Source organism: Vicia villosa, linkage group LG6 (genome assembly GCF_029867415.1).
Source record: "Vicia villosa cultivar HV-30 ecotype Madison, WI linkage group LG6, Vvil1.0, whole genome shotgun sequence".
Lineage (NCBI taxonomy): Eukaryota > Viridiplantae > Streptophyta > Magnoliopsida > Fabales > Fabaceae > Vicia > Vicia villosa.
The window spans coordinates 143,815,558-143,829,527 of record NC_081185.1 but is presented as its reverse complement, the minus strand read 5'-3'; the positions used below and the strand labels follow the sequence as shown (position 1 = coordinate 143,829,527).

Below are 13,970 nucleotides of genomic sequence, written 5' to 3'. Positions count from 1 at the left end.
GAAGAAGAGGGTGAAGAAGGAAATCATGAAGAAGAGGACAATGATGATGAGTGATGATGCATATCATTTGGTGATGTTGTTATGTTTATTGTGTTTGTTTACTAATACTTTAATTTTCTGTTGAATAGTTAGTTGTTGGATTATTTTGTTACCATCCTTAGGGATGTATTTTGTTTTGTTGTAATGAAGTAGCAAATGATGCTACTAAGACATCTTTGAGGCATTTGCCATTGGCAATTTGTCTCTAATATATTATATTATATTAGGTGTGTGTTATATTTTGTGTTTTTACTATAGTGTTAAGTTTGTGTAGTTATATAATATAGTTATAGTAAATATAATAATAGTACTAATAATATAATAGTAGTAATTGTGTTTGATCATAATATTAGTAATTATAAGAAAATTTTTGTTGTTTGTCCTTGTGATGAATAGAAAAAAACTCAAGCAAGCAAAGTCTTATCAAAGAGTGGTAACATCAAAGTTTGATGGTGATGATAATGCTCTTGATGTGGTGCATGCTAAGGTAACGATTTTCTTGCTTTGTAGATATTAGTGTGAATATGATTTAGGTGCTTTATACAAAAACTTGTCATCACTTTGCATGTGAAAGATTTTGTTCATATTTGAATCTAGTTAGGACATAACTACATAAGTGAGAGGACTTTCCATTGTGTACTATAGACTTTTGTGTGTGCTAGCAATTGATGTTAACTGGGACGATTCATGCTTAATTTGCTTTGTTTAAAGTGTTAGAACTTAGAAGTGATCGAGGCAATTATTTTTTTTTGTGTAATACGAGAAAAACCACCTTCCAAAAGGCCACATGTGAGAGTGTGATCAATTGAAACCAATTTTGAGCCGTAAATTTTGATTTTGCCAAGTGAGTTGAATGAGAACCGACAAGCTAGTAAGTACTTCCTTATTGAGTTTGTTGAAGAAAAGCAAATAGAGAAAACTTTTGACTCACTTGGAAAATATTTTCTTTGGTAGACACTTAACCCAATTACATTTAAACCTTAAATGAAGAGCATGATTATGTGGAATTGTTGAATTGTTCAAAGTTGGGGAGAAAGGAGTTTACTTGAGAAAAGAAAGAAAGGAAATGGTGGTATAATAGAACAATGCATTCAAAAAGAAAAAGAATAATATGAAAAAGAAAAGAAAAAGTTCAATGAGATGAAAAATCAAAAGACAAAAGAAAGAATGCATTGTAGTGTTGTTAAGTCAAAAGGGAGAAATAAGAAAGTTTGTGTAAATAGTGTGATTGAATAAATGCTCTTCATGCAATTGTCCCTTTTTGATTCATTGGCCTTGTAGAAATGTCACTTGTTTGGAACCAAGCCAAGTTACAACCGAAAAAGCCCTCGTGATCTTTGCTTCTAGCATTTTGGGTACTTAGTTAGATGAATGTATGAATTGTCTTGAATGTGCACAATTGTTAGGGAGAGTGATAAATCCTTTGTGCTAGCATGATTATAGCACTTTGTCCTTCATTTTTGAAGTTGATTGTAGGTGATTCAAGTTTGAACATTATTTTGAATAATGCAAGTGTGATGAAGTGTTTGTATTTAGAACCTAGCTCATATTCATGTTTTGATCTTGTACAAGCAAGGGATGGTTATGGAGCATGCAAGTAAGTCAAGTTTGAACCATTCTCTTTATGTTGCTAACTTTGTAAATATTATTTTTGTGCTTGTTGAGTTGTTCTTGTTTGAGGACAAACAAAGGTCAAAGTTGGGGAGAGTTGTTAGAATCCAAAATGTGAATATTTGTTGATAACTTTTGTGGTATTTTGATAACTTTTCTCACACTCTTTCCATTTAATTTTGGTATGATATAGTGTAAATAAATAACATTTAGTTTGGTAGTAAATCTCTTAATTATAAGCTTTTCTTTTGCTTTTTATAGGTTTTATGCACTTTGGGAAGTATATGGAGGTTTTGAGACATGTTGGAGCAAGTTTGGAGACCAAAGGAAGAATTTTGGTTCAGCAAGGGCCGCTTAGCGGCCACTAAGCGCGCTTTCCAGTGGCGAGGGAAGATTTTGTGCTCAGCAAGTTCCGCTAAGCGGCCTAATCCCGCTTAGCGGCCTCCAGCGTGGAACCAGATATTTTTTGAGGACCGCTTAGCGGCCGCCTTGGCGCTAAGCGGCGGTACTTTTTCAAGTGGCTACTTTTAGGCACTTGGAGATATTTTTGTGATCTTATCTTGTTACTTTTTCATTCCAACAACAACAACATACTCTAGGGCAAGAGAAGAAAGAAGAAAAACTCATCCATATTCAAGATTTCTCAAGCATATTTCTTCATCATCTTTGGATTTCTATGCTAGGAGATCTTGTATTGATGTTTGTTGTTGAAGCTATGGATAGCTAAACTTCTCATGTGTCAAGATTAGAGGTAGTTAGCTTGTAAAGTATGTATTTAGCTTGATCTTTTGTATATGAACCTTGTTGGTGATTAATATATGGTGAATATCTTTGTATTCATGTTTATATGTTGTTTTGATACACTATTGAGAGATATGTTTCAAATCTTGACCAAAAGGGTATTCATCTATCAACAATCAAACTCTAGAGATAGATTTGTGAGTTGATAATCACTTGTATCAAACTTTAAAGGTTATTATGTCAACTGTCGGTATGAGAGATCATCTGACGGTTAATATAATAACAATCACGACACTGCTTTAGAGATAAACAGTATCGAGAGGATACGTGGTTGTATTAATCATTGATATGTTCATATACATGATCATCAGAGTATATACAAAAGCAAGCTGACGAAAACTAATCTTGACACAGTTTTACTAAACCGTTTTTAAAACCTAAGTTATTGTCTTTCATTTCTTTTCATGCTATTTATCTTTCATGAAACTAAAAACATACCGAATCCTAACTCAAAATACACTAAGCTGTAGAACGGCGATAATGTCGCATCAATCCCTGAGGAGACGATACTAAAAATACTTATCCTATACTTTCTAACAACATCCCCCCTCAAATTGATGCGGCTGGTCAAGGAGCATCAATTTGCTAACAAGAAACTGATGTCGTGGGCGTGGAACAGCCTTGGTAAGAATATCTGCAAGTTGCAACTGAGTACTGACATGAGGAAGTGATATTATTCGATTATCGTAGGCGTCACGTATTGAATGACAATCAACTTCGATATGTTTGGTGCGCTCATGAAAAACAGGATTTGCAACAATTTGAATGGCACTTGTATTGTCAGCATAAAGTGAAGTTGCCTCTGTTTGGGGAAATCCAAGTTCAGCCAAAAGACCACGAAGCCAAAGTATTTCTGAACAAGCAGCAGACATGGCACGATACTCGGATTCAGTAGAAGACTTAGAAACTCTTGCTTGCTTCTTACTTTTCCAAGAGATCAATGAAGAACCAAGAAACATGCACCAACCAGTAACAGATCGACGAGTATCGGGACACCCTGCCCAATCAGCATCACTATAAGCACTCAACTGAAGAGAAATTCCAACGGAAAAGAATAATCCGCGGTGAGAGGTTCCCTTTAAGTAGCGAATTATACGACGAACCGCAGCCAAGTGAAGATGACGAGGAGAATGCATGAATTGACTTACTTGTTGAACAGCAAAAGATATGTCAGGGCGAGTAATAGTCAAGTAGTTGAGGCTGCCCACAAGTTGTCGATACAATAAGGGATCAGGCAAAAGATCACCATCATCACGATGATATTTAACATTAACCTCAAGAGGAGTATCTACCGGATTAGCCGATTCGAGACCGGCCATAGAAATCAAATCTGTAACATACTTGTGTTGATGGAGAAAGATGCCCTTGGATGTAGAATGAACCTCAAGACCAAGAAAATAATGTAGATTACCCAAGTCTTTCATGTGAAATGAGGCTTGTAACTGTTGCTTAAGTCGCTGAATGGAAGCATGATCCGAACCAGTAATAACCATATCATCAACATACAAAAGAAGCAGAACAATACCCGTAGATGTGCTATGAATAAATAAAGATGAATCATACTGACTCTGAATAAAGGAGAATCCAAGTAGAGTGGAGCGGAATTTCTCGTACCATGCTCTAGGTGCCTGTTTCAAACCATATAAGGAGCGTTTGAGCTTACACACGCCTTTAGATGACGAGAATAAGCCTTGAGGTGGAGTCATATAAATATCTTCTCCCAGGTCACCATGAAGAAAAGCATTCTTCACATCCATTTGATGAAGAGTCCAACCACTAGAAGCAGCTATGGAGATGATCGTGCGGACAGTTGTCATTTTGGCAACCGGTGCAAATGTCTCATCATAATCAATTCCATATTCCTGCTTGTTTCCTAACGCAACCAAACGAGCCTTGTAACGATTGAGGGAACCATCAGAATTTAATTTCACAGAATACACCCATTTGCAACCTATAGGTTTTACATCGGGAGGGCAAGAGACAATATCCCATGTGAAATTCTCTTGAAGAGCTTGAAGCTCTTCATTCATTGCTTTTATCCATCGCACATCCTTAACAGCCTGTGAGTAACAAGTAGGAATAGATATGCTAGAGAGTGTGGCAGTCAGAGAAGTATGTGAGGAATCATACCTGTCTGGTGAATATCTATCAGGTGCACGAGATATTCGACCAGAACGTCGTGGTTCAACCAGTACAGGATCAGGTGGCGGTTCAGCGTCGGGAAGGGCCGTGGGAACCTGCTGTCTGTGTTTTCTGACATATACATGACCTGGTTTATAACGTTCTATAGATTGAGGCATAATAGAAAACTTAGGAAGAGTAACAATATCATTAATGGCAGGAGAAACACAGGGAAACATAAACTGATTATCAAAAAATGTCACATTTCTAGAAATGCGAAAACGATGGTTAGTGACATCATAACACACAAATCCCTTATGAGAGTGACTATATCCCATAAATGCACATTGAACTGATTGTGCTCCAAGCTTATGCCTTTCAAAAGCAGGTAAGTGAACAAAACACACACACCCAAAAGTATGTAAAGAACTATAATCAGGATGAATTTTAAAAAGACGAAGGAAAGGAGAATCAAGTTCAATAACCGTAGAAGGAAGACGATTGATCAAGAAGACAGCTGTGGAAAGAGCTTCTACCCAAAATCGGGAAGGTACTGAAGCTTGGAGAAGCAATGTGCGTGTAACATCAAGCAAATGACGATTCTTACGTTCTGCAATACCATTTTGTTGAGGGGTATTGGGACAAGATCGTTGCGACAAGATGCCTTTTTGTTGAAGGTATTCCTGAAACTTATGAGACATGTACTCACCACCAGAGTCAGAGCGAAAAATTTTAACACTTGCTTGAAATTGAGTTTCAACATATGTTAAAAATTTCTTAAACACAGAAAACACTTCAGATTTAGACCGAAGGAAATATAACCAAACAAAACGACTATAATCATCAATAAATGTGACAAAATATTTATAGTGAGAATGAGAAACTACAGGAGACATACCCCATACATCACTATGAATCATTTCAAAACAAGTGGAAGCACGATAAGCACCAGACGGAAAAGGAAGTGTTTTACTCTTAGCCAATTTGCAAACAGAACATGAAATAGAGGCATTAGAAACATTTTTATTTCCCAACAAACCATTTTTAAATAAATGGGACAAAACAACAGAGTTTGGATGACCTAATTTTCTATGCCAATCCTCATAAGAGTTCAAAACATTATTACAAGCAAGAGATATATGATTAGAAATAAACTGAAGTGGAAACAATCTTCCCACTTTAGGCCCCTTCGCGATCACTTTCCCCGACACCTGTTCCTGTACAAGACAACCATCACGAGAAAAGTTAACATCATAATTTTTATCTACCAATTGACCAACAGATAATAAATTAGACGCAAGTCCAGGTGATACAAGCACGTCCCGAAAATCAGAGTTTATGTCGCCAATATCCGTAATAGATAAAGTATTACCATCAGCTATTTGAATTTTCTGATTACCATGATAAGAGTGTAAATTGTTCAAATACTCTGAAGAACCTGTCATGTGATTGGATGCACCCGAATCAAGAAACCATGGGCGAGAAACATTAGAAGACTTACCCTGAATTCCCAAGGCCGAGAGAGCGGAAAGTACCATTTGTTGAATCAATTCAGGTTGTATAGCACCTTTGTTTGATGCCCCATTAGTGGAAGGACCAACCGCATGATTTGTAGTTGCATGGAATGCTTGTACTGAACGTTGTGTTGGTCGTGGAGGACGTGTGGGACACTCAGAGATAATATGACCCTGTTGCTTGCAGTAATTACAAAACTTCTTATTGCAGCTACGAACAATATGACCAAATTGTTTGCAAGAGAAGCACTGAACCTGTTTCATATCACGATTTTTACCTTTACTGTGAGCAGCATATGCAACCGTCACGGGCTCGGAAATGGTAGCATCATGAGACATGGCTCCTTGAGTAATAAGACGTTGTTCCTCCCTTAGAAGTTCTCCAACACATGTATCTAAAGAAGGAACAGGATTCCTATTCAGTAAGGCACCTCTGACAACCTCAAATTCTGGACGTAATTTCATGAGAAATTGATCTCGACCACTTGTGTTGTAAACCTCTTGAACAACCGCAAGAGAGGTCTTGGGAACATTAGCATGTATAATAGCAGAGTGTTCTGCCCAGAGATTTAAAAAACCAGAATAGTATTCTTGAATAGACAAATCACCTTGTTTGTAGTTGGCTATTTCTAACTCCAACTGAAAACGTTTTGCCGAATTGTCCTGGTTGTAAATGCGCTTTAGATAATTCCACATTTCTTGAGCAGTTGAAAAAGAGCGTAAGTTATTGATCATGTGAGGATCAATACTGTTGAGAATCCAAGTGATGATTTGAGCATCTTTAGTTTCCCACGCATCTAAATCAGTTTTCTCTGTCGGTGCCTTAGAAACATCATCTAAATGACTCCATAATCCCTTTCCTTTAACATACATCTTGAACTGAAATTCCCATGCAGAATAATTCTTGCCGGTAAAACGGACACAAAAATTCTTTTCATTTTCCATTGCCATTAGATATAACCCCTTTGTATTGATAAATAAACAGGATAAATCCAAATCCTGTGCACGTGCAACCAATTTATTTAATAATAACAATTAAATAAATAGTAAAACAGTGGTAAGCAAACCAGAAAACCACGCAGTAGCTAAACCAGGAAACCACACAGTAGCTAACGAGCGGTGAAAAAAAACACCCACGATCTAGAAATCGCCAACAATTCGACAATGAAACCACAATCACCGAACGGAATCACCCAGACCAACGATCACCAAGCGGAATCGCCGAGAATACGAAACGGAATCGCAAAGCACAATATGTTAGCAGCACCAAATGATTAACTATCACCGATGCGGTAAACACGGAATCAAGATCACGAAGCAACAACAATGAAGAAATCACGAAACGGCAATTGAAAGATTTCAATTGAGAAACGCGATTTCGAGAAATACAAACAAGAAACACGATTTCAAGAGCGACCCAGTGGGGTGTCGCTATTCAGCCAAGAGAACAAGGAGTTACAGGTTAGATCGAACCCTTCTGATACCATGTCATGAATTCTGGCTTAATGCCTTTCTCATTGCATTTGATACTATATATAATAGTGTCGGTAATTACAATTCATAATGACTAATTACAACTCATAATAACTAATTACAACTTATAATCGCTAATTTCCTATTCTATGAATGTAAATTATTCACAATAAATGTGTTTGATTATTTCCTGATTAACATTCCCGTCCATAGCTGGGAAGTCTCTGTCTTTGCCTCAACCCTCTGTTCTTGAGCATCCGCTCTATCAACAAGTATGCCCGTAACAGAACCGTCTCTACCCCTCTTCCTCATTGAAACAAATAAATAAGACAAAAAAATATAGTTAAAAAATAAACTATCAGAAATTGTAAAATTTCCTATATTTTTTATAAAAAAATATAAACTATCGAAAATTTTGAAATTTCTGGCATTTTTATAAAAAAAAAAATTAAACTATCGACAATTTTGAAATTTCTGATACAAATGCTTCAGAAAAGCACCAGAAATTTCCATGAATTTCTACCGGAAATTTTGCAAAATAACAGAAATTTTTTAATGTTTCGTGAAATTTCCGATATCGCTCCATGAATTTAAAATTTTCGATAATTGCCTGTGCATTTTGTGAATGGTGAAGTTTTTAGTTTTGGTATTTCAGTCTTTTCATATACTAGTACTTTAGAGGGACTCGAGATAAAATTGTGGGGGATTGCAGGTTAATTTCTCACAAAATCTAATAAGCACTTATAACCGGCATAAGCACTTATTATCGGCCTGCAATGAACTAAAAAAAACCGAAAATCCAATAGAAGCCAACAAACCGGGGAATAATCCAACCATATTGGTTGAAACAGATTTTAACCTTTTCAGCCTTTTTTTTTTAATTTATTTAAAAATAAACAAGTATAAAAGTTGGAAGAAAATAAAAACAAGTGCCAATTTGGTACTGTTGGATCTTATGGAACTCGCCCTCAATATAACATTTACAATTATATCACATGCTCTCCACTTCACATCCTAAAACTATGGTGCTAATGCTAAGCTCATAGAACGTTTAAGTGAGAAAGGATAAGAAAGATAAAACCAAGAATGAGTGAGTAGTGGGAGAGCACCTCATATAAGGAAGTGAGAGCCAAAAAAGAGATTGATCATCTCATCTGTTGTTCCTTTATTATGTGCATACAATTAAGTCATATTGTGAAACATTGGTCAAGGATCTATGTTAGTTAACCTCACAGAGCACCAGAGAAAGTGAAGGATCTATTGGTAACATAGACTACCTCCTCAACTTCAATGTCCTCTTCCTCGTCACTAGCTTCTCCGTCCCTCAGAATCATCCTCTCTAACTTCTCTTCTTCGTGCAGCACCTTCCACTCATTCCCCCACTTGTCCCAATCTTCTTTCAAGACACTCCGCCTCTCACGCTCCTGCTCAATCAGCAGCAACGAAATATCTTGATCTTCTGCTTCATATTTCTTACTATACTTCTTCAAGTTCTTTGCAATCTCTTCCTCTTTCTCCGGAGTCAAGAAGGATGGTGGCCTTGGTCTCCATAAGAACTATAATTTGAAGAGAAAAAGAAAACAGAACATGAGATTGGTTAGAGTATGAAAAAAAAAAATTACCATGTCCGAAACTATATTATAGTTACCTGAAACAAGTGATCCTTCAATATCCTATAAAGATGTTTGCCAGTGAAAGACCATATATTGAATCCATTTTCCATTTCATCAACTGAACTCACAGCAGTTGCAACATACCTAGTAAAATAACAAAAATTCAACCATTTAATTGCTATGATAAATATAATTAACTAGTTTTACACAAAGTTATCCATGATGTGATGCACATTAGTCAGCAGTATCATCACTTGTTGGGATAAAGAATTTACCTTCCAGATGGATCCCATTCAACGTCGGTTGCCATTAAATGATCACTAGTACTGGCCATGATTTCAAGCTCATCGACATTGTAAAATTCCAACGGCCCACTGAAGCCTCTCAACCCTGCAAATACAATGAAACGGCCTGCAGGAGACCAAAATAAAGCATTTGCCTGCTTTCCTTTTAAAGTAGTGAGCTTTGAAACACGGTCAGTGTTCTGAGCAGTTCGCATAGAATAGATACTAATATCGGGCTTAGGGTTGTCGCCATGAATAACTGCAAACCTATGTCCCTTTGGCTCCCAAGCAAATGCAATGACCTTATCATTCTTATTCTCAAGCTCTAGAACTTCAATGGGTATGTCACGTTCCTTAATGCGGAAAAGCTCAAAGCCAGTGTAAGTACTTTTCTTTGTCTTGGTATATCGGTCCACATTAACAGCAAGGTAATCCCCATTGCTCTGCCAATACATCTTGCAGTCACCGACACTAAGTAGTTTTTTTTGTTTGAGTTCTTCTTTGCTGGGGATAGAAACAAGACATACCTACAAAATCGTCAAAGAACATAAATTTTGTATAAAACTATTGAGTAAAAGAAAAATCCATGACATGACCATAGAGCCAAGGAAAACAAAACTTTACCCTAGCAGGCTGGTTCCCACCTCCCGTCTCAGGAACAAACAGTGAAATGATTGGATCAGTTGGTGACCAGCTGAAATCTGTTATATTTTCAACCTTCAAGGACTTTTTGCCAATGAGAGAAAATGTTTCTGTCTCGTATACAGAGAGAATATTCTTCCCCATCCTTGCAAAGTACTTATCTTCTCTTCCACCACTCCATCTGCAAAGCCAATAAAACAAATTCATCACTAAATAAGGACCGCGAAAAATGGGAAAATTTTTAAGCTAGATAGGTAGAGATTGTACTTGAAAACAGGCCAAGACACTCCACTGACACCCCTGGTACCTCCGATAGCAAAATCATCCACAGTTCCCTTAAAACCTCTCATCACTTTACCAGTTCTCACATCAAATATATTTATCACAATCCTCTAGAGGAAGGAAGTTCATGTCAGATACAAGGTCACAAAAAACTAAAAAGAAACAGAAAAAAAGTGGACACTTACATTAGCATCCAGGGGATTGCTTGGTTCATGGCTGCTATAAGTTGCCAAATACTTCTCACCAGGTGAAAAATCAATTAGCTTCACCTGTGATTTATATTATTATTACTATTAACATTAATGTAAAACAAAATAATATACAGTAAAAACAACATAATGAAAAGCTCAAAAAAACCTGGGAATGAGCATAACGCTTAAGACAATTGAAGGTTGTAGCACCTCCCCATACTGCTGCCCCCTGGCGGTGAACTGTTGCCAAGTATGTGCCCAGAGGAGACCATTGTACAAAACTCTCAGTCCAAAACTGTAATTCAAAATGTATATGAACATCGTACGAGGATGAAGAGATTGATAAATATCAAAGAATATAAGAGATTGATAAAGATGTCCACTTACTGCACGTTTATATACAGAATCAGGCTTTAAATGCCTAGCATCATTCCACAAAACCTCGGTATCTGAACTGGCGTGAATCACAAACTGGTCTCGGGCCTTAGCATCAGTAAGCCATTGTTGAAGATTTTCCTGCGAGAGAAATGATCATAGATAATAAGTACTAAAGCAAAACAATAAATGATACAAAGATGTAAAAAAAAAAATGCAATTCTATAATGATTACCCCTGGAGCATATTCCTTGTTAGGAGGAGGAGCCCATTCATCTGGCACTCTCATAAAACGGTCAAAATCATCAAACATATTAACGATAAATGTGTGAGAACGATCTAGTTTGTGTCCTTGGGCATTCTCTTTAGCAAGCTCGGCTTCCTAAAATAACCATCCAAGTTAACCACGTCAAATTAAATCAAAGAATAATTCCCATGCAGTATAACCAAAAGATTTAATTTGACCTAATCAAATGGAGTTGGGTTTAACCTGAGGAGTATTGTACTCAACGAAGCAGTAACCGACGGTCTTTTCAGTCACAGGATCCACAGGCATCCAGAAGCCATCATCCTTAATAGCACAAACCTTACTGAAAACTTTTCTAAGAACACCTTCAAGCTTCGCAAATTTCTCTTTGGTAACAACCGGGGTATTATCCACTACTATAATGTTGCCAAAACCAGTATCAGACTCAAGATTCTCCTCTTGAAGAACTTGTTCATCGTCACTACACCACGAACAAACAATGGAATCAGAAATGTAACATAGCTTCCTAGGGTTTAACAAAACTAGATTGTAAAGATATACACCTGATCGTGCCACAGTCTTCACCGGGAGGGAGGTGAATGGAATCAAGATCTACAGTCAATAAATCAATTCCAAGAAAAGAAGCTTTGTCTTCAACCTCTTTCATTACCGCCATGTTTGCGTCGTGCAGCTAACTGTTCTTGAATAGAAATAAACGCGGGAACGATGGAGACTCTGCGTGCAATTTCCGACGGTTGGTTCGGTTCTTGGTTTTCAAGATTCTTAACGACTTTGGACACAAATCCCGAAATTTTTCTTCCCTCCAAAATTTGAATTATTAAATATTTTAAAATATATAATAGTCAATCTATATCTATACCTATATCTAATATACATATATGATATATCGATATAGTATATATTATACATATTATAAATCCTAATAAATTTGTATATAACTATCTTAAAATTCTAATTAACACAACATTTATAAATTATTCTTTCAATTTAAATATTTAATCAAAATTTTAATTTTTTTAAATTTAAATCTCAATTTAATCGATACAATATCAAAATTTTAATATTTTTTATTAATTGTGCAATTTTAAATGGAACTGGTTTTACCAGACAAACAATACTTATAACTACCTGAAAACTCTAATATACACAAAATTTTAAAATCACCCTTTTAATTTAAATTTTTAATTAAATTTTTAATTTCTTTAAGTACATAAATTAAAGCATCATAAAATATTGAGGAAGAAGTTGAGTTGTAGGAAATGAGAGTTTAGAAAAAAATATCTCTCTTCAGATCTATTGTTTTTATTTTTTTTTTTTTTTTTGTAGGTGTATACTTTTTTAGTAACTTGCTTATAGTATATTTTAAATTAGAAACCACAATCTTATATAGTGGTGAATTTCTCTCCATCAATTTATGATTTTTACAACAACTCTAAATTTATGGTTTTAATTTTTTTAATTTAATTTTAGTTGTTTTTTAGGTGCGTACTTTGAAGCAAATAGTATTAATCGGAGAGTTGGAAGAAATATTTTTCTCACTAAATTTAGTGATTTTATTTTTCTTTCTAATTTCAGTATTATTTTAATTTTTATTATTTTTAGGTGTTGTCTTCTTAACTTTATTGTTGTTTTTTATAATTTTTATTATGTTTTATATAATATTAAAGAATCCGAGTTGTAGGAGAGAGTAGGTTACACGTACATACATCTCCCGTGCTATGCAAGAGATATGTTTTATTGAACTATTTATAATTAATAATTGTTGAAATTTAAAAAATAAATTTAAATATATAATATGAATATTTCTTATATTATTAGTGTTTTTATTTAATTCTTAATCTAAACTTCCAATTCAATGGAAAGAAGGTAGACTTATAAGGTTAGTACTTTAAACTTAATAATGAATTTATATTGGGTTTAAAACTTGTTATCTGAATTTGACGTCTTCTCTATAGAGTAAAAAGAGAATAACTAACTTACTATTAGAATATTATTTATGAGTTAATTGTGGAGAGTCGTTAGATGCCCCCGAGACTTTGATATCTATTGCTTGCTAACGAGATAATTCTCATGAACTGAAAAAATTCTGAAAAAGTGAAGTTTCCCTAATAGTCGGTCAAGGTCGATATTGTAATAACTAAGAAAATAGAATATATATATATATATATATATATATATATATATATATATTACTAGTAGAAAAAATGTTTGCTAAGTTGGTTAAAAACAACTTCTTAAGACGGTTCCGAGACTGACCTAAGAGTTGACGACATAAGAAGTTTTGGCTTCTTAAGTCGCTTTTAGATCTGAATTAAGAAAATGCTATTAGGTATGTTAAATAACAACCAACTAAATAAGTCTAGGCTTTTAGAAAGCTATAATACCACATGTATATGACTTACGAAGTTTCTTTCTTATATCAGATGGTTAACCGACCTAACAAGTTAGAGTTTTTTTCTAACGCACTTTGTCGCTTGTAGTTCTAAGGATCCTCCACATAACGGTTTTATGGAGCAAATCCAACAACATACAACAGAAGTATCGAAGGAGCAAACAAAAAATCTCAACAATTCAAAGGAACGAGTACGACAAATATCATGGAATCCTAAGGAGCACACCACTCATTTGTTATAGGAACAGAATTTGAACACGACTTCTCTCAATTGAGAAAAACAACAATAATCACATCATTCCAAATCAGCAAGCACATCACCATTCAAGTTATTCTAGCGAGCAGAGTTTAAATTATAATCCTT

At 35.3% G+C, this 13,970-nt stretch overlaps 1 protein-coding gene across 1 annotated transcript; it reads right to left on the bottom strand.

Moving 5' to 3' along the window:
• Positions 1-8,788: 8,788 nt before the first annotated feature.
• LOC131614891 (eukaryotic translation initiation factor 3 subunit B-like) lies at positions 8,789-11,869 on the bottom strand. The gene is made up of 11 exons (XM_058886428.1): positions 11,757-11,869; positions 11,437-11,674; positions 11,182-11,328; positions 10,959-11,087; positions 10,738-10,866; positions 10,566-10,649; positions 10,366-10,490; positions 10,081-10,279; positions 9,448-9,983; positions 9,208-9,316; positions 8,789-9,115 (listed from the first exon to the last, which is right to left on the bottom strand). The coding sequence occupies exons 1-11, from the start codon at positions 11,867-11,869 to the stop codon at positions 8,789-8,791; spliced, it is 2,136 nt and encodes a 711-aa protein (XP_058742411.1).
• Positions 11,870-13,970: the final 2,101 nt, after the last annotated feature.

Excerpts from the sequence above, each read along its gene's own strand:
- LOC131614891 (XM_058886428.1), bottom strand. The coding sequence starts at position 11,869 with ATGGCGGTAATGAAAGAGGTTGAAGACAAAGCTTCTTTTCTTGGAATT. Across the intron at positions 10,867-10,958 it reads ATTCTGTATATAAACGTGCA|TTTTGGACTGAGAGTTTTGT; the intron begins GTAAGTGGACAT and ends TTTGAATTACAG. Across the intron at positions 9,116-9,207 it reads TGAAGGATCACTTGTTTCAG|TTCTTATGGAGACCAAGGCC; the intron begins GTAACTATAATA and ends TTCAAATTATAG.